Source organism: Nycticebus coucang, chromosome 2 (genome assembly GCF_027406575.1).
Source record: "Nycticebus coucang isolate mNycCou1 chromosome 2, mNycCou1.pri, whole genome shotgun sequence".
NCBI lineage: Eukaryota > Metazoa > Chordata > Mammalia > Primates > Lorisidae > Nycticebus > Nycticebus coucang.
In genome coordinates, this window is record NC_069781.1 from 80,891,091 (window position 1) to 80,917,030 (window position 25,940).

Sequence of the window (25,940 nt, forward strand, 5' to 3'; positions counted from 1 at the left end):
TAATCATTTGGTCCAAGAAAGTTGGCTTTCTTCCTGTCTCCGCTTTGGACTTGCTCACTAAGCTTGATCATTTTCAGCTTTTGATTCAAAGTAAGAGTTTTGCAACTCTTCCTTTTACTTGAACATGTAGAGGTCATTGTAAGGTTATTAATCAGCCTAATTTCTTTTTTTTTTTTTTTTTAATTGTTGGGGATTCATTGAGGGTACAATAAGCCAGTTACACTGATTGCAATTGTTAGGTAAAGTCCCTCTTGCAATCATGTCTTGCCCCCATAAAGTGTGACACACACTAAGGCCCCACCCTCCTCCCTCCATCCCTCTTTCTGCTTCCCCCCCCCCATAAACTTAATTGTCATTAATTGTCCTCATATCAAGATTGAGTACATAGGATTCATGCTTCTCCATTCTTGTGATGCTTTACTAAGAATAATGTCTTCCACTTCCATCCAGGTTAATACGAAGGATGTAAAGTCTCCATTTTTTTTAATAGCTGAATAGTATTCCATGGTATACATATACCACAGCTTGTTAATCCATTCCTGGGTTGGTGGGCATTTAGGCTGTTTCCACATTTTGGCAATGGTAAATTGAGCTGCCATAAACAGTCTAGTACAAGTGTCCTGATGATAAAAGGATTTTTTTCCTTCTGGGTAGATGCCCAGTAATGGGATTGCAGGATCGAATGGGAGGTCTAGGTTGAGTGCTTTGAGGTTTCTCCATACTTCCTTCCAGAAAGGTTGTACTAGTTTGCAGTCCCACCAGCAGTGTAAAAGTGTTCCCTTCTCTCCACATCCACGCCAGCATCTGCAGTTTTGAGATTTTGTGATGTGGGCCATTCTCACGGGGGTTAGATGATATCTCAGGGTTGTTTTGATTTGCATTTCTCTAATATATAGAGATGATGAACATTTTTTCATGTGTTTGTTAGCCATTCGTCTGTCATCTTTAGAGAAAGTTCTATTCATGTCTCTTGCCCATTGATACATGGGATTGTTGGCTTTTTTCATGTGGATTAATTTGAGTTCTCTATAGATCCTGGTTATCAAGCTTTTGTCTGATTGAAAATATGCAAATATCCTTTCCCATTGTGTAGGTTGTCTCTTTGCTTTGGTTATTGTCTCCTTAGCTGTACAGAAGCTTTTCAGTTTAATGAAGTCCCATTTGTTTATTTTTGTTGTTGCAATTGCCATGGCAGTCTTCTTCATGAAGTCTTCCCCCAGGCCAATATCTTTCAGTGTTTTTCCTATGCTTTCTTGGAGGATTTTTATTGTTTCATGCCTTAAATTTAAGTCCTTTATCCATCTTGAATCAATTTTTGTGAGTGGGGAAAGGTGTGGGTCCAGTTTCAGTCTTTTACATGTAGACATCCAGTTCTCCCAACACCATTTATTAAATAGGGAGTCTTTCCCCCAAGGTATGTTCTTGTTTGGTTTATCAAAGATTAGGTGGTTGTAAAATGTTAGTTTCATTTCTTGGTGTTCAATTCGATTCCAAGTGTCTATGTCTCTGTTTTTGTGCCAGTACCATGCTGTCTTGAGCACTATGGCTTTGTAGTACAGACTAAAATCTGGTATGCTGATGCCCCCAGCTTTATTTTTGTTACTAAGAACTGCCTTAGCTATACAGGGTTTTTTCCGGTTCCATACAAAACGCAGAATCATTTTTTCCAAATCTTGAAAGTACGATGTAGATACTTTGATAGGAATGGCATTGAATAGGTAGATTGCTTTGGGAAGTATAGACATTTTAACAATGTTGATTCTTCTCATCCATGAGCATGGTATGTTCTTCCATTTGTTAATATCCTCTGCTATTTCCTTTCTGAGGATTTCATAGTTTTCTTTATAGAGGTCCTTCACCTCCTTCGTTAGGTATATTCCTAGGTATTTCATTTTCTTTGAAACTATGGTGAAGGGAGTTGTGTCCTTAATTAGCTTCTCATCTTGACTGTTATTGGTGTATACAAAGGCTACTGACTAGTGGACATTGATTTTATATCCTGAAACACTACTGTATTTTTTGATGACTTCTAGGAGTCTTGTGGTTGAGTCTTTGGGGTTCTCTAAGTATAAGATCATGTCATCAGCAAAGAGGGAGAGTTTGACCTCCTCTGCTCCCATTTGGATTCCCTTTATTTCCTTGTCTTGCCTAATTGTATTGGCTAGAACTTCCAGCACTATGTTGAATAGTAAAGGTGACAGAGGACAACCTTGTCTGGTTCCAGTTCTAAGAGGAAAAGCTTTCAGTTTTACTCCATTCAGTAAAATATTGGCTGTGGGTTTGTCATAGATAGCTTCAATCAGTTTTAGAAATGTGCCACCTATGCCTATATTCTTCAGTGTTCTAATTAGAAAAGGATGCTGGATTTTATCAAATGCTTTTTCTGCATCTATTGAGAGGATCATATGATCTTTATTTTTGCCTCTGTTAATATGGTGGATAACGTTTATGGACTTGCGTATGTTAAACCATCCTTGCATCCCTGGGATGAAGCCTACTTGATCATGATGAATGACTTTTTTGATGATAAGCTGTAATCTATTGGCTAGGATTTTGTTGAGAATTTTTCCATCTATATTCATGAGTGAGATTGGTCTGAAATTCTCCTTTTTGTTTGGGTCTTTTCCTGGTTTTGGTATCAGGTTGATGTTTGCTTCATAGAATGTGTTGGGGAAGATTCCTTCTTCCTCAGTTTTTTGGAATAATTTCTGCAGTACAGGAATAAGCTCTTCCTTGAAGGTTTGATAGAATTCTGGAGTGAAGCCATCTGGACCAGGGCATTTTTTAGTTGGAAGCTTTTTTATTGTTTCTTTGATCTCAGTGCTTGAAATTGGTCTGTTCAGGAGGTCTATTTCATCCTGGCTAAGTCTAGGGAGAGGGTGTGATTCCAAATATTGATCCATTTCCTTCACATTGTCAAATTTCTGGGCATAGAGTTTCTGGTAGTATTCAGAGATGATCTCTTGTATCTCTGTGGGATCAGTTGTTATTTCCCCTTTATCGTTTCTGATTGAGGTTATTAGAGATTTTACTTTTCTATTTCTAGTTAGTCTGGCCAATGGTTTATCTATTTTATTTATTTTTTCAAAAAACCAACTCCTTGTTTCATTAATTTTCTGAATGATTCTTTTGTTTTCAATTTCATTGATCTCTGATTTGATTTTGGATATTTCTTTTCTTCTACCGAGTTTAGGCTTAGATTGTTCTTCTTTTTCCAATTCCATAAGATCTCTTGTGAGATTGTTGATGTGCTCTCTTTCTGTTTTTCGAATGTAGGCATCTAAAGCGATGAATTTTCCTCTCAAAACTGCTTTTGCAGTATCCCACAGGTTTTGGTAGCTTGTGTCTTCATTGTTGTTATGCTCAAGGAAGTTAATGATTTCCTGTTTTATTTCTTCCTTCACCCATCTGTTATTCAACAGAAGATTGTTTAATTTCCATGCCTTTGGGTGGGGTCGAGCATTTTTGTTAGAGTTGAGTTCCACCTTTCATGCCTTATGGTCTGAAAAGATACAAGGTAAAGTTTCAATTCTTTTGATTCTGTTGATATTTGTTTTGTGTCCCAGGATATGATCAATTTTGGAGAATGTTCCATGGGGTGATGAGAAGAATGTATATTCTTTATCTTTGGGGTGGAGTGTTCTATATGCGTCTATCAAGCATAGTTGTTCTAGGGTCTCATTTAAATCTCTTACATCTTTGTTTAATTTCTGTTTAGAGGATCTGTCCAGCTCTGTAAGAGGTGTGCTAAAGTCCCCTGTTATGATGGTATTATCAGATATCATATTGCTCAGACTGAGTAAGGTCTGCTTCAAGAATCTGGGAGCATTTAAATTGGGTGCATAAATATTTAGAATTGAAATGTCTTCTTGTTGTAGTTTTCCCTTGACCAATATAAAGTGACCATCTTTGTGTTTTTTGACTTTAGTTGCTTTAAATCCACATGTATCTGAAAATAAGATTGCAACTCCTCTTTTCTTCTGAATTCCATTTGCCTGAAAAATTGTCTTCCAACCCTTGACTCGGAGCTTTAATTTGTCTTTTGAAGCCAGGTGTGTTTCTTGCAGACAGCAAATGGATGGCTTGTGTTTTTTAATCCAATCAGCCAATCTATGTCTCTTCAGTGGGGAATTCAAGCCATTAACATTTATTGAGATAATTGATAAGTGTGGTAGTATTCTATTCATCTTATTTGGTGAGAGTCCATTGCTTAATTTTATCTTTTGCATCAGTGTGGAGGTTAGGTTCTGTCCTTTAATTTCTGAGTTCTTACTTTGCTGCTGATCCATTGTGGTGGTCAGTGTGCAGAACAGGTTGAAGTATTTCCTGTAGAGCTGGTCTTGTTGTGGCGAATTTCCTCAATGTTTGTATATCCGTAAATGATTTGATTTCTCCGTCAATTTTGAAGCTTAGCTTAGCAGGGTACAGAATTCTGGGCTGAAAATTGTTCTGTTTAAGTAGATTAAAGGTAGATGACCATTGTCTTCTTGCTTGGAAAGTTTCATTAGAGAAGTCTGCGGTAACTCTGATGGATTTGCCCCTGTAGGTCAACTGGCGCTTACTCCTGGCAGCTTGCAGAATCTTTTCTTTTGTCTTGACTTTGGACAGGTTCATCACAATGTGTCTTGGAGAAGCTCGGTTAGAGTTGAGGTGACCCGGGGTCCGATATCCCTCTGAAAGCAGTGTGTCAGAATCTTTGGTGATGTTTGGGAAATTTTCTTTTATAATATTCTCTAGTATGGCTTCCATTCCTCTGGGGCATTCTTCTTCCCCTTCTGGAATTCCTATAACTCGTATGTTGGAACGCTTCATAAAGTCCCATAATTCTGACAGTGAACGTTCTGCTTTCTCTCTCTTCTTTTCTGCCTCTTTTACTGTCTGAGTTATCTCAAGAACTTTGTCTTCTACCTCTGAAATTCTTTCTTCTGCGTGGTCTAACCTGTTGCTGATACTTTCCATTGTATCTTTAAGTTCCCTAATTGACTGTTTCAGTTCCTTCAGGTCTGCTATATCCTTTTTATATTCTTCATATCGTTCATCTCTTATTTGATTCTGTTTTTGGATTTCCTTTTGGTTATTTTCCACTTTATTAGCAATTTCCTTCATTGTTTCCATCATTTCTTTCATTGTTTTCAACATGTGTATTCTAAATTCCCTTTCTGTCATTCCTAACATTTCTATACTGGTGGAATCATCTGCAGTAGCTACCTCATGGTCCCTTGGCGGGGTTGTTCTAGACTGGTTCTTCATGTTGCCTGGAGTTTTCTGCTGATTCTTCCTCATGAGTGATTTCTTTTATCTGTTTCCTTGCCCTAATTTTCCTTTCACTTCCTCTTGCTCTTTAAGTTCTTGTGCCTGTGGAAGTTGTGGGCGGGTTTAGACGGATTGAACACACGCGACAGTTTTCCACTGTGTTAGTCCTCCTCTTGGGGTCCAGAAGTCTCTCGCTGACTCCCTGTATCTTCGTAGGAGTGATGATAGGCAGTTCCCACCAGCCAGAGATGCCTGGAGTCCTATCTCCCCAGACTCACGGTGCCCAGATGCAAGGAAGCTGTTACTCGGCTGCCATCTTGCTCCGCCTCCTAATCAGCCTAATTTCAATATTGTGTCTTAGCAAATTGAGAAGCCTGGGGAGAGGGAAAGAGACCAGGAACTTGTGGTTGGTAGAAGAGTCAGAACAACGTTTATTGATTAAGTTTGTCCCTTATGTGGTTGTGATTGTGGCTTCCCGAAACAATTGCAGTAGTAACATCAAAGATCACTGTTCATAGTGCAGCATCCTAACAGATAAAATAATAATGAAAAAGTTTGAAATATTGGGAGAATTACCAGAATGTGGCAGAGACATGAAGTGAGCATATGCTGTTGGAAAAATGACACCAATAGATTAGTTGGATGTTGGGTTGCCACAAACCTTTAGTTTGTTAAAAAAACAAAAAAAAAAAAAGAGAGAGACCTACAAATCTTAGGAAAAGCAAAGTGCAGTGAAGTATGCTTGTAGTTGCTTTGTAGATTCCATAGGATTTTTAGTGTAGAAAGACCTATCTTTTGCAAATAGATGGTTTTACTTCCTTTTAGTCTTTTATCTCTTTATTGTGCTTCATTACATTGACTCGTACTTCCAGGGACAGTATGGAAGAGAAATGGTAAAATCAGACGTCTTTGCGCGTTTCTAAAGCACTTAGTATTTTATCATTAAGCATGGTATTTGCTATAGAGTTTTTATAGATTCCCTTTATCAGGTTGAAGAAATTTTCCTCTGTTCCTATTTTGCTGAAAATTTTTATCGTGAGTGGCTTTTGAATTTTGTCAGGTGTTTTCCTACATCTAGTGAGATGATCATATTTTTTTTGTACTTTATTTTGTTAATATGGTAAATCAGATTAGTTGACCTTTTTTTAGTATTACATCAATCTGACATTCCTGAGATAAACTGGCTTGGTCATGTATCATGTTCATATGTTGTTGGGTTCTGTTTGCTAATATTTATGTATGTGTATTCATGAGCGATACTGGTTTCTAGTCTTTTTCTAGTGTTTTTGTTGAATTTTGTCAGATTTAGGATTATGCTGGTATCATAAAATGATGTGGGAAGTATTCTTTCCTTCTGTTTTCTTCAGAGTTTAGGTATTGTTGCTTCCTTAACTATTTCATCAAATTTATCAATGAAAACATCTGGGTCTAGAGTTTTCATCATTGGAATATTTTTATATAACAAATATAATTTTTCTAATAAGCATAAAAGCTATTTAAGTTTTTCCTTCTTGTTTCAAATTTGGCACATTGTGTTTTTAAGGATTTTTTTCCAGTTCTTTTATGTTTTTGGCATGAAATTTTTCATAATATTTTGTTTTTAATGTTTCTAGGCTCTTTTCACCTCTAAAATTCCATCAAAGAATTTTTAATTTCAAATTACTACATGTTTTAGTTTTAGAATTTCCATTTAATTCTCTTTTATTTTTGTCTGCCAAAGTTCTCTTCATTCATTATGACCATAGTTTTCTTGAATATATGTATATAATGCTTCCAAATTATCTGCTAATGTTAACATCCAGGTCTTGTGGGGTCAGTTCCTCATTTTCTCATTATTGTGATAACAGTTTATTCTTCTCATGCATAGTATAGGTTTTTTTTATTGTGTACTGGAATTGTGGATGATGCATTGTAGAGACTAGGTTCAGTTTTCTTTCTTCTAAAGAGATAGTAGGCAATTAACTTAGCTAGACTCAAACTCCGAACTGTGTCTCCTAAGCAATGGACAGCAGCTAAAATAAAATCTCCATTCAGTTGTTTTTCTTTCCTTCTTCCCCTCCTCCCCCCCAGCTTTCTGCTTATTGCTTTCCTCTAGCTTTCTGGAGTTTTCCTATGCATTCATAGTTCAAGAGGCAGCCAAGGGTTAAAATCAGAATTTAAATAGAGATTTTGAGGCTTCTCACTTTTCGACACTCTTCTTCTAAGGGCTTACCTTCTTACTTTACAGTCATTTTAGTCACTCAAAACTTCATCCTGTGATTCCTCCAGCCAGAAAAACTTCAGCTTTCTACCTGAGTTTCATCCCCTCTCCTCATGCTCCAGATTGAGGAATGTCGTCAAGCCACAACCACATGAATGCAAATCTCTCCTAGTGCTGCTATTCTTATCTTTCAAACGTCAACTCCTTTTCTCCTGTTAGTGCCTTAAAATAATTATTTTTTAAATTTTGACCTGGGTTTATGATCTTTAGCCCAATACCATGTAATTTGTAAGTATTAGAAGCATAACTATCCACCTTCTGCATTATTTTTCCCCCTTTTCCCCGTATTATTTTAAAGCAAATCTTAGACATTGTTTCATATGAATATATGTCAGTATTTTTCAAAGAAATGGACTCTTTTTGTAAAATCACATAACTGTGGTATCATTTTCACAGTAAAATTTTCTTCTAAGTAGTATCAGATATCCAGTGTTTAAATTTCTCATCCATTCCATGAAAGCCAGTAGGAATATGGTTAAAGGTCATTTTAGTTGACAATGTATGGTTAATTTTCATTTCCCTATATTCAGGTTCGTGACAATAAAAAATTGAGAGTAAATGCTGTTACTGCTCCACAGAGTTCATATGCAGACAAAGCACCTTCAAGATCTCTGAATGAGCTAAAGTAAGTCTGAAAATTATTACTAAGACTATTTTTAGTATCGAGTAATTACATATGTTTTAAATTATCTCTTTTACACATAAATGTTTGTCATAAGCCGGGTTATTTTCTTTTAGGATCTCCACATAAGTCTAAAACAAGAAAGCATTTAGGCCCAGGAACAAAGCATGATATAGTTAGTATACAATGAAGATGATGTTTCAGAAAAGACCAATATTGGACTACTTAATAAAAGCTACCAAAATGGTTAGTTATTGGGAAAGTGAAATGACAAACCATCACTTCATAATGCAAAAATAATTCCAGAAGGTCTAAATGTAAAAATTACATAACTCTAGGTATAAGCAGACATCCTCTGGATATAAAAACAAAAAGTTAAATTTTTGTGGAAAGTAAATAGTAATACCATTTAGTGATTTTTAAAATCTATCAAAAAAAGACTTAGGATTCCTGTATCATTGTTGAAATAATTTATAATTTATTTACTGCTTATTGGCTACAAATTTACTCTGATTTTTTTGAATGATGGCTTAAGAAAATCTAATCAGTACTTTTCCTTTCAGAAAATATGGATTTTTCTCTTATTTGAGAGAATTATTCGATGCACCCGATCCTGTAATGAGTTACCTTTGCTCTCAGTATCATATTCATGAAGTTCCTGTAGGAACTGAAAGAACCAGAGAAAGAATTGAACGAGTAAGAAATTATTGCATCATTATCACAAACTTAGTTCTATTAAAACTTTTTAGCTAAAAGCAAGGAAAAAGTGTCAGAAGTTTGAATAAGTGTATCATTCTGTTGTTTCTTTTAATATTTTTGATATAAAGTAGTGACTGTTGACTATTAATTTTATGACAGGAGTGATGTGAAGTTAATAAACAAATACCTTCAGACCTTTAAAACCTGAAAAGAGAAACCCAGTACTCTTACCTGATTCTTCCTTGGCTTGACAAATCTATGTTCAGACATTATATTAATGGTCATTTAAATTCTTGTGTTCAAGATTTATCTTTCAGACAATTTAGAAGTGTAATCAGGAGTATGGAACTGTTTTGGAAAGCCTTCCCCTTCTTAAAGCTTTACTTAAGATTTTGATCTTTTACTTAAGATATATGAATGACCATGCCTCATAGGATCTCATTTATTTGGCCAGTATGTATAAGCACAGAAACTCTTCGTTCTTATATTCTGCTAATGCTGTTTGGAATTTTCTTCTTACAAATGATCTCCCTGACTCCCAATCATGTGCACTTTTATCACAGGCAGAAAGAGGTTTTTCCACAAAATCAAGTTGCTGTATTAATACTGTTCATAAGTATCTGGAATCCAATTATAGACCTACCTGCTATATAACATTTAGTTTATTAGAAAATATGTTTTATATTTTTAATTTAGTAGAAAATATGTTTTAAATTCTTAGCAATCAGTGTACTGTATTCCTAAGATAATTCATTTGTGGGCTCTCTTCACTTCATTGACAGATAAGAGAAATGAGGGTTGGTTACCAAGCCATTTTGCAAAAACATGTTACTTTTATTAAGTTGCCTGTCTTTTGATTAGAAATTACTTTGTATTATGATAATCATTTGCAGAACCCCAAATTAGGACTCCCCATGTGGATGTACCTCTCTTGTGTCTTAATTCACTGGCTTTAGAAAGGATGACAGGACCGTGTGTATATACACACCAAACCAATTCTGATCATAATTTCAGGGCTATGTCTGAAAGAAGATACTTAAGTACTAAGAAATTTTTACTAATGCAGAAGACAGAAGAAAGTTTAATAAGGACTTTTATAGCTACACTTTCTGATAGAAAAGAGTAGTTACTTAATTTGGAGAAATTCCTTTACATTTTGACTGGTGCTTGAATTATTTTTATGCATTTTTACTTTTAACATTTTAAGTTACCTGGGGAGCTTTAACAGTGCTATTTGTATAAGAGAAATAAATTTGGAATTCATGTAATTTACTGTGAAAATGAAATGAATTCTTTCCTTCCTCTTTATTTCTTTTCCAGGAATTTTTCATTAATCTTAATCTCTGTTTTATATAAATGATATTTTTAAAATTCTTGGAAACATTAAATGTTTCTTATACCTTATTGCTCCAATGCTAAATTTATATACATTGTATATAAACACACTTTTCAGACATTATAAATGGTAAAGCTAAGTCAGGAAGTATTTCAAGTACCTGGTGAAGCCCCTAGCATTATCTTGGCCATCTTTATACTTGAAGAAACTTTCTACCTTTTTATCCTCAGTCCTTCTGTTTATTTCATGTCTGGATAATGGCAATAATGGCTATCTTTCTTTTTTACAATAAAAATATATTTTTTAGTATGTATTTTTCTTACCAAGTTTTAACATTTTGGGTTCTATAACATTGATTATATCCTGCTTTTGTTCTCTCATTAATTTCTGAGTCTCTTCCCTTTGGTTAAATTGTCAACTGACCTTAGGATGAGACGTCCTCCTTGCTGGAAGTATCCTTCCCTTACTATCTCTGTCAGTGCAAGCCCAGTTGGAAGCTCATTTTTATGAAATTTGGGTAGACTAACCTCATCCAGTCTGTCTCTTTATTCCAGATGTCTCAGGATTTAGGATGCCAGTCTATACACTCTTGACTAAATGTGTTTAAATACATCTTCCCTGTTTGGTTAAACTATAAACTTCTGGGGGTGGGGGAAATAAGGTTTAAGAGTATTGGTTATCAACCTTTAAAGATAGGGAAAAAACTGGGCGGCACCTGTGGCTCAGTGAGTAGGGCGCCAGCCCCATATGCCGAGGGTGGCGGGTTCAAGCCCATTCCCGGCCAAACTGCAACAAAAAAATAGCCGGGCATTGTGGCGGGCGCCCGTAGTCCCAGCTACTCGGGAGGTTGAGGCAAGAGAATCACGTAAGCCCAAGAGCTGGAGGTTGCTGTGAGCCGTGTGATGCCACAGCACTCTACCGAGGGCAGTAAAATGAGACTCTGTCTCTACAAAAAAAAAAAAAAAAAAAAAAAAGATAGGAAAAAAACTACAATGCAGCAGCTTAATCTTCATAAATATATAGAAAATAATATCTAATAATAATATAGTGTTTAGAATATGTTTTAGTTTATGAAATCTGTGTATAAATTCTTGAGACAAAAATATAAGACAGTATTTTGAAAGTCATGAAAATGACTCACTTGAGTATTCTCCAAAATATATAGGAACTAAATATAAACAATAAAACTAGGGGTAAGGGAAAGTAACTGACTTCCCCATGATAATGTAGTTCAGTTTTCTGGGCAGCACCTGGCTTCTAATATCTCCTCTTTTTTTTTTTCCTTTTCTTTCTTTTTTCTTTTTTTAAAGACAGAGTTTCTAAAAACACTCACTTTGTCACCCTTGGTGCCATGGTGTCATATCTCATAGCAACCTCAAAGTCTTGGGCTCAAGTGATCCTCTTGCCTCAGCCTCCTGAGTAGCTAGGACTACAGGCCCTCACCAGAACGTCTGGCTATTTTTAGAGACAGGATCTTGCTGTTGCTCAGGCTGGTCTTAAACTCCTGAGCTCAGGCAGTCCATTCACCTCAGCTTCCCAGTGTTAGAATGACAGGTGTGAGCCACCGTGCCCAGCTTCTTCTTTAGGTATAACAAAACTCCACAAGTATACTTTCTTGGGAGATGTTGTATAGTGAAGTAAAAGTATAGTTGACTTTGCTAGTTGTTTTAGTTTTATCCTAATTCTCTCTTCCTTAGTATTGTTTTCCAAAATATTGACCTGAAATAGATCAATCGCCTTTTCTTGGACAGGTTAAAAAATGAAAGTATCCAATACTTTTATATAATATTTTGATCTTCCAAGTTTTACTTGGTCTGCATTTTTTACATCTTTAGTCCTTTAAAACATGTAATTGTTATTAGATGTGTGCTGATACTTTTGTTTTACATTATAGGTAATACAAGAAACCCGATTAAAACAGATTTATACAGCAGAAGAAAAGTATGTGGTAAAAACTTCTTTTTATTCAAACAAAGTTATTTCTAGTAACACCTCTCTAAAAGTTGCCCAGTTTCTCACAGTTACTGTGGACCTAGAGCAAAGAAGACACTTGGAAGAACAGCTAAAGGTCCGTTAATTTGATTTGAATGTTAGAGAAGAATATCAACTGGATTTCTATACTTTAACTGTTTTTAAAATATGTTGTCAATTTTGACTATTCCATAGGAAATAAACAGAAAATTGCAAGCAGTGGAATCAGGGTTGATTGCCTTACGTGAGACAAGCAAACATCTAGAACACAAAGACAATGAACTTAGACAAAGGAAGAAGGAGCTTCTTGAGAGAAAAACCAAGAAACGACAATTGGAACAAAAAATTAGTTCCAAACTAGGAAGGTATTTCTTAACCTGTTTGAGGGGGAGGGAGGAGCATAAAGGGCTATGTGGGAGATTATTATATCCTGTGGTGACAACACAGTTTTGTTTATATAGACTATATCTGTTAATATTTACCTCACTAGAAATTAAAACTGAAGATGTTCAAAATATTTATCAATTCGTTTAAAAAAAAAAAAACAACAAACCCATCTCATCTTAAAAAAATTTTATTAAAAATAGCCAGATATGGGGTGGCACCTGTGGCTCAGTGAGTGGGGCGCCGGCCCCATATGCCGAGGGTGGTGGGTTCAAACCCAGCCCCGGCCAAACTGCAACAACAAAAAAAAAAATAGCCGGGCGTTGTGGCAGGCGCCTGTAGTCCCAGCTGCTCGGGAGGCTGAGGCAAGAGAATCGCGTAAGCCCAAGAGTTAGAGGTTGCTGTGAGCCGTGTGACGCCACGGCACTCTACCCGAGGGCAGTACAGTGAGACTCTGTCTCTACAAAAAAAAAAAAAGAAAAAAAAAAAAATAGCCAGATATGGTGGTTCATGCCTGCAGACCCAGAAGACAAAATAACATTTAATGAGAAGAGAGTGGTGTTTTATGTTTTTTGCAAATCTCCTTTTAGTTGAAGTTAGTACTACTTCTGTATTCATTCTTTTGTGAGATGTTTCGCTAACGTGAAGAAAATCTGGCTTCACATAGATATGTAGTTGACAGCTGAGTACAGTGGCTCGTGCCTGTAATCCTAACACTCTGGGAGGCCGAGGTGAGAGGATTTCATGAGCTCAAGAGTTTGAAGCCAGTCTGAGCAAGAGCAAGACCCTATTTCTACTAAAAATAGAAAAATTAGCCTAATACAGTGGCATGTACCTGTAATTCCAGCTACTCAAGAGACTGAGGCAGGAAGATGACTTGAGCTTAGGTCTTCGAAACTGCAGTGACCTATGATGACACAATTACACTCTAGCCAGGGTGGTAGGGCAAGACCGTGTCTCAAAAGAAATGTGCAGGTGAAAGTGAGAAGAGTATTTTAATAGATGTTTCAGATAATTGTGGGTACTTTAATACAGATCAAAACTTGCCAACCTGTAGTTTATTCGCTTGCAATGTAGAATCTAATCTGTTGTATTTTAGATAGTTGTTTTACTCGTGAATTTGTTACATCATGCATTGGTCATTTGGAAGATACTGGTTCAGCAAGTTGCATATTTTTCAACTGTTGACACATTTTATGAAAAAAAAAAATCACATTCATCAGTGATCCCATCAGAAGAGCCTTTAAAAATTGGGAAGCTGCCAAGCTCAGTAGTGGATACAAATTGTCTAAAATATTAATTTTAATTTTAAAACTTGAATTTTGTCAAAGTAACTAATAAATATGGTCAATTATTTTCCTTGAAATGACAGGCTCACTTTATTCTTTCTTGGAAAAAGAAAAATGGCCAATTACCCAAATCTAAATAATATTTTTTTATCATTCTTTCAAGTAAAAATTGTATTCCATGAAAAAAGTGTCCAGCCCCAGGCTTAAATAAATAATCACAGAAATACTTTTCCTGAGATTACCATTGTAGTTTTGTATACAGCACAAGTGTTTTATAAGTACAATCAAGTCCTCCTTATCCATGGGTCTACATCCATGGATTCACCAAGTATTTGGGGGGGAAAAAAGATGATTGCATCTGTATGTGTATGTATTTTTTTCTTCCAATCATTCCTTAAAGAATACTTGGTAACAACTATTTTACTTAACATTTACATTGTATTAAGTATTATAAATAATCTGGTGGTGAAAGCATATAGGAGGACGTGTGTAGGCTACACTTAAATACTACACCATTTTATGTAAGGGATTTGAGCATCCATGGATTTTGGTATCCCCATGGATCCTGGAACCAGTCGCCCATGGATATCAAAGGATGACTGAACTATATACTTCCTGTTCTGTCACATAGAATATTAAAATATACATAAGATACTGAGATTTAATAAAATTTATTTATTTTGAGATATTCTCACTTTGTTGAAGTGAGATATTCTTCACCTTGGTGAAGTGCGTTACAGCTCACAGCAACCTCAATCCTGTGGGCTCAAGTGATTCTCTGGCTTCAGCTTCCCAAATAGCTGGGACTATAGGTACCCACCATAACACCCAGCTCACGCTGGTCTTGAAAAATTTTTATTGCCTTGGGACATTCTTAGGTGAATTTGGCATTTCTGTAAATTTCATTGCGTGGCAGTGAAGAATCTAGTGATACTTTGGTGCCCACTACCTTAATTAATTCTAAAGCACTGGCATTTTTACTTACCATTGCTTTTATACCATCATTGCAAATGTCCCTGTAATGAGAAGAGCAAATGATATCTTAGTATAGTGAAAATAATTTTTATGTCATAGACCCCTTGAAATGATTGCAGGGATCCCTGAGGGTTTGTGGACCACATTTGAAGAACTACTACCCTAAGTTCAGGTGTCATGTCTCAAGCCTTTTATCCCAGTGCTTTGGGAGGCCAAGGCAGGAGGATTGCTCAAGGCTAGGAGTTTGAAGCCAGACTAAGCAACATAGTGAGGTTCTGTGTTTATAAAAAAATAAAAAAGTTAAAGCCTAGCCAGGTGTGCTGACATGCACCTGAACTCCCAGTGACTCAGGAAGCTGAGGCAAGAGGATCGCTTGAGCTCAGGACTTTGAAGTTACAGGGAGCTATGATTGTGCTGCTGTACTCCAACTTAGGTGATAAAACAAGTCCCTGTCTCAAAAAATAAAAGAAAGAAAGAGAGAGGTAAAGAAAGAAAGGGCCTAGATGAATATCCCAAATAATATGTCCATTGAATTCAGAATGGCAGGATAGGGTGGAAGAGAGGCATTGGAAGAAAAGAAATTTGGCTTGTTTTCTCTCCAGTTCTGAGAGAGAACAGGGAGCCAGGGGTTTGTGATGATTTACAAAGAAGAGATTGAGCACCTGAGGGTTTATCTCACTCATTCAGTTGTAGTCTCTCTTCTTGTAATTAGGATTATGCCTACCTGGCCTTAAGGTCACATATTCCACAGAATTTTACACAAAATATAAATGTTGTCAGAAGTCTTTTTCTAAAAGGAAAACTAGCTTCCTTTCGGTGCCCAGGCAGCCATTCTAAGAGCAAGACTATAACTTTATTTTGAATGTAGATATTTTGTAGAAACTGGAATATATAAGACAAAAACTTTAGGGTGTCAAATCTTGGGGAAAGGAAGGAACGTGGTTCTAATTTTAAGATTTTTTACTGTAACCTACCAGTGACACAGCCCAAACCTTTTTGTTATTGTTCCTTTAACTCTTTTTGTTAAAGAGTTTTGATAGTGATACAGAGGTTAGTGACATAATCAATCCTCAGTAATAAATAAGCACACTGTTGAGTAAGGTAGAAGTTTACTTAGATAGCATGTAATCCTAAACACATTTATAAGTGGAGTCATATTTGAAACATATTAGGAAAATGTGTTCTTTCTTAATCTTTTTTTAAAGCAAACCATTGCCTATCAACTTTTATTTTAAAAATAATGTACCTTGGTTGCATAAAGCAAAATCTACTTAACCTAGGTTCCTAGAATTTTTTTTAACTTTAAACCTTTTAAACTTTAAATCTTAACTTCATTGCTATCTTTACTCATCTACAAAACCCTTCACTTTTACTGTGCAACTGCTGCGTTGGACCCTTTGTCTAAAAGTAAACTTTATCCTCTTAAAGTAATGTTGATTTTTGCAATAGAAGGACTTTTTATACCCATTACCGTCCTATTCTCTCATACCTGCTTTTATTTACTTCTGACTGCTGCAGTGGTGACTTGGCTAGTGGTCTCTCCCTGACTCATCCTCTCTTCATTCAGTTCATCCAGAAGACCTGCAAAATTTATCTTCTTTGGGTATTCCTACCCCATTCAGTAATGTCTGCTATGGCTTCCTATCATTGCTACACAAAATTTAATTAAACACTACTCTCCTTTAGACTGGCCTTTACAATTACTTAAATCTTGTTTCACCCTATCCATTCCAACTTACATCCCTTCCTTCCCTCCCTAACATACTCTTTCTGTACCATTCAGGCCACTGTGTATATCTACTGAATTTCTTTTTTTCTTTTTTTTTTTTTTTTTTATTGCTTCTATCCTTTTTCCTTGGAGGCAGCATGGTGTGGTGGAAAAAAACATGAACTCTGATGTTAAACCCATGTTACTACTTAACATCTGTAATCTTAGAACCTATTGAACTTCTTTAAGGCTTAGTTTCTTCATCTTTGAGGTAGCATATCTTTTAGGGTTGTTGTGTTGTCTTTTCATTGTGTTTGTTTTTTTTTTTTTTTTTGTAGAGACAGAGTCTCACTGTACCGCCCTCGGGTAGAGTGCCGTGGCGTCACACGGCTCACAGCAACCTCTAACTCTTGGGCTTACGCGATTCTCTTGCCTCAGCCTCCCGAGCAGCTGGGACTACAGGCGCCTGCCACAACGCCCGGCCATTTTTTGGTTGCAGTTTGGCCGGGGCTGGGCTTGAACCCGCCACCCTCTGCATATGGGGCTGGCGCCCTACTCACTGAGCCACAGGCGCCGCCCTTCATTGTGTTTTTTACCTATTAATCAACTCTCCTCACTTTTAATTCCTTAAAGGAAGGGACTGTTTTTTAAAAATAATATTTATAACAATAGTAATAACTTACATTTAATAGACCACTTCTGGGGCAGATAATATACTAAGTGTGTTACATGTATTACCTTTTTTAATCTTCACCACAGCCCTTTGTGGGGAGTATTACCTGCATGTTACAGACGAGGAAACTGAAAAGCTCAGAAGAGTGAGTTGTCCAATTATACTGCTAATTAGTGAGTGGCAAAGAGGAAATTGAGAGCTATCTTTCTGACTCCGGGTTCTATATTGTTATCACTAGGATTACCTAGACTATGCTGGGCAAAATGTATATCTCAGCAAATACTTTTTGATCCCAACGAGTTATACTAAATGATTGTTTAGTCTAGGAACTAGCAGTTTATATATCTGAAATGCTGAATATATCCCAGAAAATTATAGTTGATTTAAGGATTTTGGCTGTCATTTATTGTAACTCTGATTTTTACACCATTGTGTGTCATACAGTTTAAAGCTGATGGAACAGGATACTTGCAACCTTGAAGAAGAAGAACGAAAAGCAAGTACTAAAATCAGAGAAATAAATGTTCAAAAAGCCAAACTTGTTACTGAATTAACAAACTTAATAAAGGTAAAGCATTTTCTTAATTTTAGTCATTTTTTGAAATGGCAGGTAGATTAAAAAGATAGTAAAATCATAAGAGAGCTTGATTAGAGGAAAGGTTTTGGTTAGTTTTTCATACTTTAATTGTATGAGCAAAGGATTTTTATCAGTTTTAGCTTGCTCAATTGCTTGATGTTTCCTTTAGGGATAATAATGGGTTAAAATTTAAACATTCACTGAGCTAAATTATTTTATTTCCCCTAATAAATACACCTCTTAAAATTTTTTCTTGTAAAAACTATGTCAGAGGCAGCAGCAGTCACAATAGAAACATTTTTTCATGGTTTATAATTTTGTTCTAAAAAATAAAATATTAGTTTTCTTAGTTCTAAAATATAAGTAACATAAAAACTAAACTATAAGGGATTTTTGTTCCTAGATTTGTACTTCTTTGCATATACAAAAAGTAGATTTAATTCTTCAAAATACTACAGTTATCTCTGAGAAGAACAAATTAGAATCAGATTACATGGCGGCATCTTCACAACTACGTCTCACAGAGGTAAGACTTTGTCCTTTATTTTTTATTTTGGGGGTCCAGCCTCAGGCCAGTTTGAAAATATATATATTATGTATCACTATTTGCAGTTTATATATCTGAAAAGCTGAGTATATCCAGCTGATGAGGAAGCAATACTTGAAACACTTAAGAATGGGTACATGGCAGTATCTGACTGAAATGAAAAATACGGAAATAATGGATGGCGGAGAGGAAATGTGATATACCACCAGATTAACTTAAAACCCAAAAGAGATCTGGCAACAATGTAGTAATGGTATAGCCTTTTAATCCCCAAAATCTTATCCCCCAAATGGAAGCATAACTAGGATAATATGGCAGCAAACCTGTGGATAACATATACAACATTTCATTTCAACTTGTAATCAATATTGAAAAACTATTATGAGCTATATTTTATATCTCTTAATATTAAGTTGTCAGAATACTTTATTTTACACTTAAAACACATCTTAAGACAGATGGTTGATTTTCATAAGAAATACTTGATCTGCATTTTGACTTGATAAAACTGATAGTTGAAAAAGTAGGTTCACATACCCAGTGGTTCCAAGTATATAGTAGAACCTCTGTAAGTTGACCACCTAAGGGATTGTAAAAAATAGTTAACATACACAGGTGGTCAACATAAGGAACTAGCTCTACTGTACTGTTACGTACATGTGGTGCATGTCCCATCTGTGAAAATTAGGTCATCTCTAAGGGATGGTCAGTGTAGGGAGATGGTCAGCTATGGAAGTTCTACTATTTTCTGGTAGCTGGAGCAAGTATCGATTTTCAATTTAAATTCGTATTTCAAATTCAGTTTCTCAGTCACTAGCCATATGTTAAGTGCTTTATGTCCACACATGACTAGTGCCTATTGTCTTGGACAGTGTTATTTCTAAAATAAATTTCAATGAAAAATGGAAGGGGGAACCTTCAAGTTAAAAGGAACTTAAGAAACATAGTAACCAAATACAATGTGTAGACTTTATTTTAATCCTGATTTGGACAAAGCAACTGTTAAAAGAAATTAGAAAAAAACAGGGAGATTTGAATACAGGCTCAATATTTGATGCTATTGATGTTATCATTAGGTTTAATAATTTATGGATTTCTTTAAGTCTTTATCTTTTAGAGACACATTGCTATAATATTTATAAAGGAAATGAGATTACTTCAAAATAATTTAGAGAGGGGGCAGTATTGGTTATAAGTTGAGAATTGTTGAAACTGGGTAATAGGTATGTGAAAGTTTATTATACTGTTCTCTCTACTTTTGTATGTTTGAAATTTTCTATTCTCAGCCATGATAAAATAACAGGGACCATGTTTACCTTCTCATTTAAAACCACTAAAAAATGTGTGACAAAAATATATGAAATAGTGGTTTTCAGACATTCAATACCAGGCAGCACAGGACAGAGCTCCCTGAAAAAGTTGGGGGAAAACCAAACAGCCCTGATATTGCTTCATCTTACTGCTTCAAGAGTCTTAAAAGACACAAAACTACCAAAGTTTAATGAAGAAGAGATAACTATAAGAGCCCTATCTTTATTCTAAAAACTGAAAAGAAAAAAATAAATTTTAAACCCTCAATTTGTGTTTGAAAATATTCCCACAAACAAAACTTCAGTTCTAGAGTTTTCCCTGATGAATTCTACCAAGCATTTATAGAATTAATGCCAGTTCTATCTAAAGTCTCCGAAAAGGTGACGGGGAGCGGGGAGGGGGGTACTTTCTTGACTCATTGTATGAAGCCAGCATTACCCCATGTCAAAAGCAGACAAAGACAAGAAAATCTAGTTGGGAGCAATGGCTCATGCCTATAATCCTAGCACTCTGGGAAACCAAGGCCAGAGGATCACTTGAGGTCGGCAGTTAGAGACCAGCCTGAACAAGAGCAAGAACCCATCTCTACCAAAACCAGAAAAAAATTAGCCAGGTGTGGTAGTGCATGCTTGTTCTCTCAGCAACTCAAGAAGCTGAGGCAGGAGGATTGCCTGTGCCCAGGAGTTTGAGGTTGCAGTAAGCTATGATCACACCATTGCACTCTAGCTGGGGCACCAGAGCGAGAAAGACTCTGTCTCGAAATAGAATATTAGCTGATCAAATCCAACAATATATAAAAAGGATTACATCCTAACTTGAGTTTTATCTCAAATATACAAGATTGCTTTAATATTTAGAAATTCATCAGTATAAATCATATTAATACAATAAAACCAAAAAAAAAAAAAATACAATAAAACCAAAAAGCTAGATGATTATCTCAGTACATACAGAAAAACAAAGTTGACAAACAGGCAGCATTCTTTCGTGATAAAAAAACTTTTACAATTAGGAATTGAAGGAAATGTCAATAACCCAACAAAAGACACTTACATAAAACCTACAACTCATATCATATTCAATGGTAAAAGACTATAACTTTCCTCTTATGTTGGAAACAAGGAAAATACCTATTCTTGCCTCTTCTGTTCCACATTGTACTTCAGGTTCTCCCAGTGGAAAAAGGCAAGAAAAAGAAATGAAAAAGTAGGCAGACTGAAAAAGAAGAAGAAACTTGTCTATGTCAGATAAATGGTTATCTCTGTGGAAAATCTTAAGGAATGTGCAAAAATTCTGCTAGAACTATCAGTGAGAATGTAGCAAGGTGGCAGGATATAAATTCAATATATAGAAAGCAATTGTAGCCCAATCAACAATGAAAGTCGGAAATAGAAATTTTTAAAAATACTGTTCATGATAGCATCGAAAGTGAAATACTTGGGATATATTTATAAGACCTGTGTGCTAAAAACTACAGAATTTTGATGAGAGAAACTTTGCTGAGAGAAATTAAATACACTGATGGTCTTCATGGATCAAAGATTCAAGATTTGTTAAAATGTCGATTCTTCTTATCTGTAGATTCGATAAAATTCCCAGCAAAATTCCTTGTAAAAAATTGGCCCACTTAATTCTAAAATGTAATAGACTTAAAAGAACAAAAACAACAATCAAGACAGTATATTTGTGTACAAATAGATCAGTGGAGCAGAATGGAGAATCCACAAGTAGATCCACATAGATAGGGTCAACTGTTTTGGCAGAGATATCCAGGCATTTCAGTGGAGAAAGAGTAATATTTCTAACAAATAGTTCTGGAACAATTGAGTAGTCATCATATGTAAAAAATGAACCATAACCTTACCTTGTATCTTATGCAAATGAATTACAAACTTAAATGCAAGGGGTTAAAGCTATAAAACTTGAGGAAAACATGAAATACTAATAACCTTGGTGGCTAAGATTCCTTAAATATACTAGAAAGAGCACAGATTATGAGATTAATAAGAATTGTTGTATTTCATCAAAATTAAAAACTTTTGCTTTTCCCTCTTTTTTTTTTGAAACATAGTCTCACTCTGTCATCCTGGGTAGAGTTCCCTGGCCTTGTAGCTCACAGTAACCTCAAACTCCTGAGTTTAGGCAATCCTCTTGTCTCAGCCTCCCAAGTAGCTAGGTGTCCACCACAGCACCCAGTTAATTTTTTTTATTTTTATTAGAGATGGGGGTCTTGCTCTTGCTCAGGCTGGTCTCAAACTCCTGAGCTCAAGCCATCCCCTCCTCAGGCTCCACCACCACATCCACCCAAACTTTTGCTTTTCAGTAGAGCCTGCTGCAAACTGGGAGAAATGTATTTGCAAAACATACGCCTGTGAGCTAAGAATAGCTTTTTCATTTTTCACGGTACCTCACGCCTGTAATCCCAGCACTGTGGGAGGCTGAGAAGGGAGAATTGCTTGAGCTCAGGAGTTGGAGACTCGCCAGAGCGACAGTGAGACCCTGACTCATGAAAAAAATGGCAAAACCCAGCCGGGCACCACAGTGAGCGCCTGTAATCCCAGCAGCTTCCAGAGGCTGAGGCAGCGGGGGTGCTGCATCCTGAGTCTGAGGTTGCAGTGAGCTACCACGCCCACTGCGTTCTGCTCAGGGGCATAGGGTGGGACTCTGTCTCAACAACAACAAAAAAATAAGCTAAACAAATGTGACAGAGTTTATATGGCCCTCAAAGCCCAAAGTATTTACTTACTGGCGTTTTATAGAAAATGTTTGTAACAAAAAGAACTCTTAACAAGTATCAATACAAAGATCAACAACCCAGTCAAAAAGTGGACAAAGGATTTTTGACACAGTAAAGAGAGAATATGGATAGTAAACACGTGAAAGGGTGCTCAACTTTTATTAGTCAGTAGAGGAGTTTGAATTAAAGCAATAATGAGCTACCACCATAGACGCGCTAGAATAGCTAAAATTTTAAACAACTTACCATACCAAAGTGCAGGTGAGGATTTGGAACAACTGGAACTCATAGACTGCTGGTGGAAATTAAAATTATATATCCACTGTGGAAAATCACTTGGGAGTTTAAGTGTTAAACATGTACTTGCCGTGCAATCTAGTCATTTCTCTCCTAATACTTAAAAGAAAAGAAAATGTATATCTATCAAAGACCCGGTACACAAATGTGTATACTAAATATTAACACTTTACTATATTTGTTGCAGTTTTTTGTTTGTTTGTTTGTTTTGTTTTGTTTTTTGAAACAGGGTCATACTATGTCACCCTCGGTGGCGTTACAGCTCACAGCAACCTCAAACTCTTGGGCTTAAGTGATTCTCTTGCCTCAGCCAGTAGCTGGGACAGTGCCCGGCTATTTTTTGTTGGAGTTGTCATTGTTGTTTTAGCTGGCCCGGGCTGGGTTTGAACCAGCCAAGTTCCGTGTATGTGGCTAGTGCCATAACCACTGTACTACAGGTGCCTAGCCTTTGTTGCAGTTTTTAAACTTCTTTACATAGTCAAAATCTCGTTGCACCTTTCCCCATTCATTCTTCTTCTTCCCCAGAGACTCTGCTACTACCTAGAACTGTTATGTACCTGATTTACTGTACACTTCGAATACATATCTGTTGAATAAAAGTAAGCTATATAGGCCAGGCACTGTGGCTCACGCCTATAATCCTAGCACTCCGGGAGTGGAGGCAGAAGGATCACTTGAGCTCAGGAGTTCAAGACCAGCATGAGCAAGAGCAAGACCCCATCTCTACTAAAAGCAGAAAAATTAGCTAGATACTATGGTGGGTTCATGTAGTTCCAGCTATGTGGAGGCTGAGGTAGGAGGATCACTTGGACCCAGGCTTTAGGGGTTGCTGGTAGTTAGACTGACATCACAGCACTCTAGCCTGAACAACAGAGTGAGACTTTGTCTCCAAAAAGAAAAAAGGTGAGCTATGTAGTGGTATCTTTTTGTGAAAAGCATCCTCAGAATAGATTTTAGGAAATATATACATAGGACTGCACAGGTGAATGGAAAGATGAAATCAGAGTCAAGTACCAGCTTTCTTATTCTAAAGCTAGCTTCCTTCAAACTCTCTGGCTTCCTAAAAAAGCTTACAGCTACAAGAAACTGGACAAAAACAGTTTTGCTAACAGATGAGCAAAAAGGAGCGTGCAGGCACAAACACACAGAGCCAAACAGAGGTGAAGACTAGGTTTGATATGGTAGGATTCTTTAGTTCACTTTGAGCAAAAGCAGAAGTATGGAAGACAAGAAGAAAGGCAGAAGGAATAGCAGTAGTCATCCTAAATAGGTAAAAGTGATGCAGCAAAAGAGACCAAAGATAGGACCCAAATAGGAATGGGGAGCAGAGGAGCTGGATGTGGAATTAGCTACCAGAGGAGAACTTCGTCTTTGCTTATTTCATGGGTGTGTGGGGGATGTCCTTTGCTCCTCATCATGTCTATTAGTAAATAATTGCAGAGCCCATGCTACATTGACTGAGCTTATGAACATGGTTATTCGCTATAGGAAATGATGGTGCAGAAGAGGTTTCATGAAGAAGTTGACCCATCATGGAGGTATTATGTGGAGCTTTACATCCAGTCACACAATAAAATATTTGATTCTGGTGCTTGAAGTTTTATTTTTAAATATGTGTTAATGAGAACTTAAGAAAATTACATGTGTGTCATGTTTACAGAAGTATGAAATCAGTGGCTTCAGAGTAAATACTTCGCTGAATTTTAACCCACTCTAGACATAGTGAGAGATACTCTTCCAACAGCTTTAGTTAAGATAGGTGGACTAAGATTAGTGCAAATCGACAGGATGATATTCTCTTCTGATTGATTTTGTTATGAGTAGCAGAAATATTATTGAGTAGAGCTAACTTCTGCATGTCAGGAAAGTAGGAAAGTTTCCCGGGAGAAGGTTTTGTTTTCAGTCTTTGAATTACTAAAACACAGCCACATTATACTGCCCAGACAGATAATCTCTGATTAATTGCTTATCCCTCTAGATTTTGTTACCTGGAAACAATACCCAGTTAGTTCTCAGTCTTCGTTAACAATTTCATCTATAGCTAAGCCAAAATATATCCTAATAAATTGAAACTTAAAATTTTCGTAGTTGAATATTCATCTTTGTTATCCAGAAAGCACAAATAGCCAGAGTAATTTATTTTGTTCTGTTGTATAATGAAGATAATATAATCTTGTATTATTTTGAGTATATTTTAACAATGCATAATTTCTTAACTCATTTGTGTAATGTTACAATTAATTGAGAAACTTGGTTTAGCACATTCTGATTCTCTTTATATTCTTGTTCCTTTTCATACTCTTTGCCCAATTCAGCCATTACCACATTCATAATTCACCTCTTTGCAACTTCCTTGGCCACTACCTAGTCTAGATCCTAAGTCCTAAAAGATAGAGCCCCACTTTTTTGCCAGTTTTGTATGTATGTAACTGTCAGAAGAATTGGTTTTACTTTTTATATTGGTTTTACTTTTTATGTCCTACAGTTTTCTAATATGCATGATGTGAAGCTTTACAGAAATTTTCTAATATCTATTCTCATCTTTCAGTCTTTTTTTAACTTTGATTGGCTGTATAGATTTTTGTTTTTTTTCCCAGAGTCCATTGCTACTTTTTTTTCTGGATACAGAGTTTCACTTTGTCATCCCTTGTTGAATGCCCTGGCATCATACCTCACAGCAACCTCAAACTCTTGGGCTCAAGCGATCCTCTTGCTCCAGGCTCCTAAGTAACTGGGACTATAGGTGCCTGCAGTGACACCTGGCTAGCTTTTCTATTTTTAACAGAGACAAGTCTCACTCTTACTCAGGCTGGTCTTGAACTCCTGAGCTCAAGCAATCCATCCTCCTCGGCCTTTCAGAGTGCCAGGATTACATGAGTGAGCCACTGTGCCCAGCCCATTGTTACTTCTAAAACCAGAATACCCTTCCTTGGCACTCATACACACACACACACACCCCTTAGCAACTTTTTCCACACTAATCCTACTTGATACTACCCCTGTTTATTTTGCTTTTCCTCAGCAATATTTTACAACATTCTATTTCCTTTATTCACATGTTGAGTTGAAAGTTCTTTCTAATGCTTGTTATTTATATTTGTTTTACCAGCCAGTCTATAAGGTCCTTTTATTTCTTGTGCTGCGTAATTTTTATTGCTAACCATGTCATGAGCCACGAATTTTAGAGCTAAGAACGATTAGCAAAAAAAGAATTATGGTAGGCAGCACCTGTGGCTCAAAGGAGTAGGGCACCGGCCCCATATACTGGAGGTGGCGGGTTCAAACCTGGCCCCGGCCAAAA

The 25,940-nt window shown here is 36.4% G+C and overlaps 1 protein-coding gene across 4 annotated transcripts in view; it reads left to right on the plus strand.

The window, feature by feature from the left end:
* The window catches only part of SMC5 (structural maintenance of chromosomes 5), a 105,511-nt gene that overhangs the window by 51,225 nt on the left and 28,346 nt on the right, over positions 1–25,940 (plus strand). For all 4 annotated transcript variants that reach the window (XM_053574813.1, XM_053574819.1, XM_053574821.1 and 1 more), the window contains 6 exons: positions 8,044–8,138; positions 8,699–8,831; positions 12,065–12,238; positions 12,337–12,506; positions 17,615–17,738; positions 18,151–18,273. In XM_053574813.1, the coding sequence (XP_053430788.1) occupies positions 8,044–8,138; positions 8,699–8,831; positions 12,065–12,238; positions 12,337–12,506; positions 17,615–17,738; positions 18,151–18,273 (819 nt within the window). The remainder of the gene's footprint in view (positions 1–8,043; positions 8,139–8,698; positions 8,832–12,064; positions 12,239–12,336; positions 12,507–17,614; positions 17,739–18,150; positions 18,274–25,940) is intronic.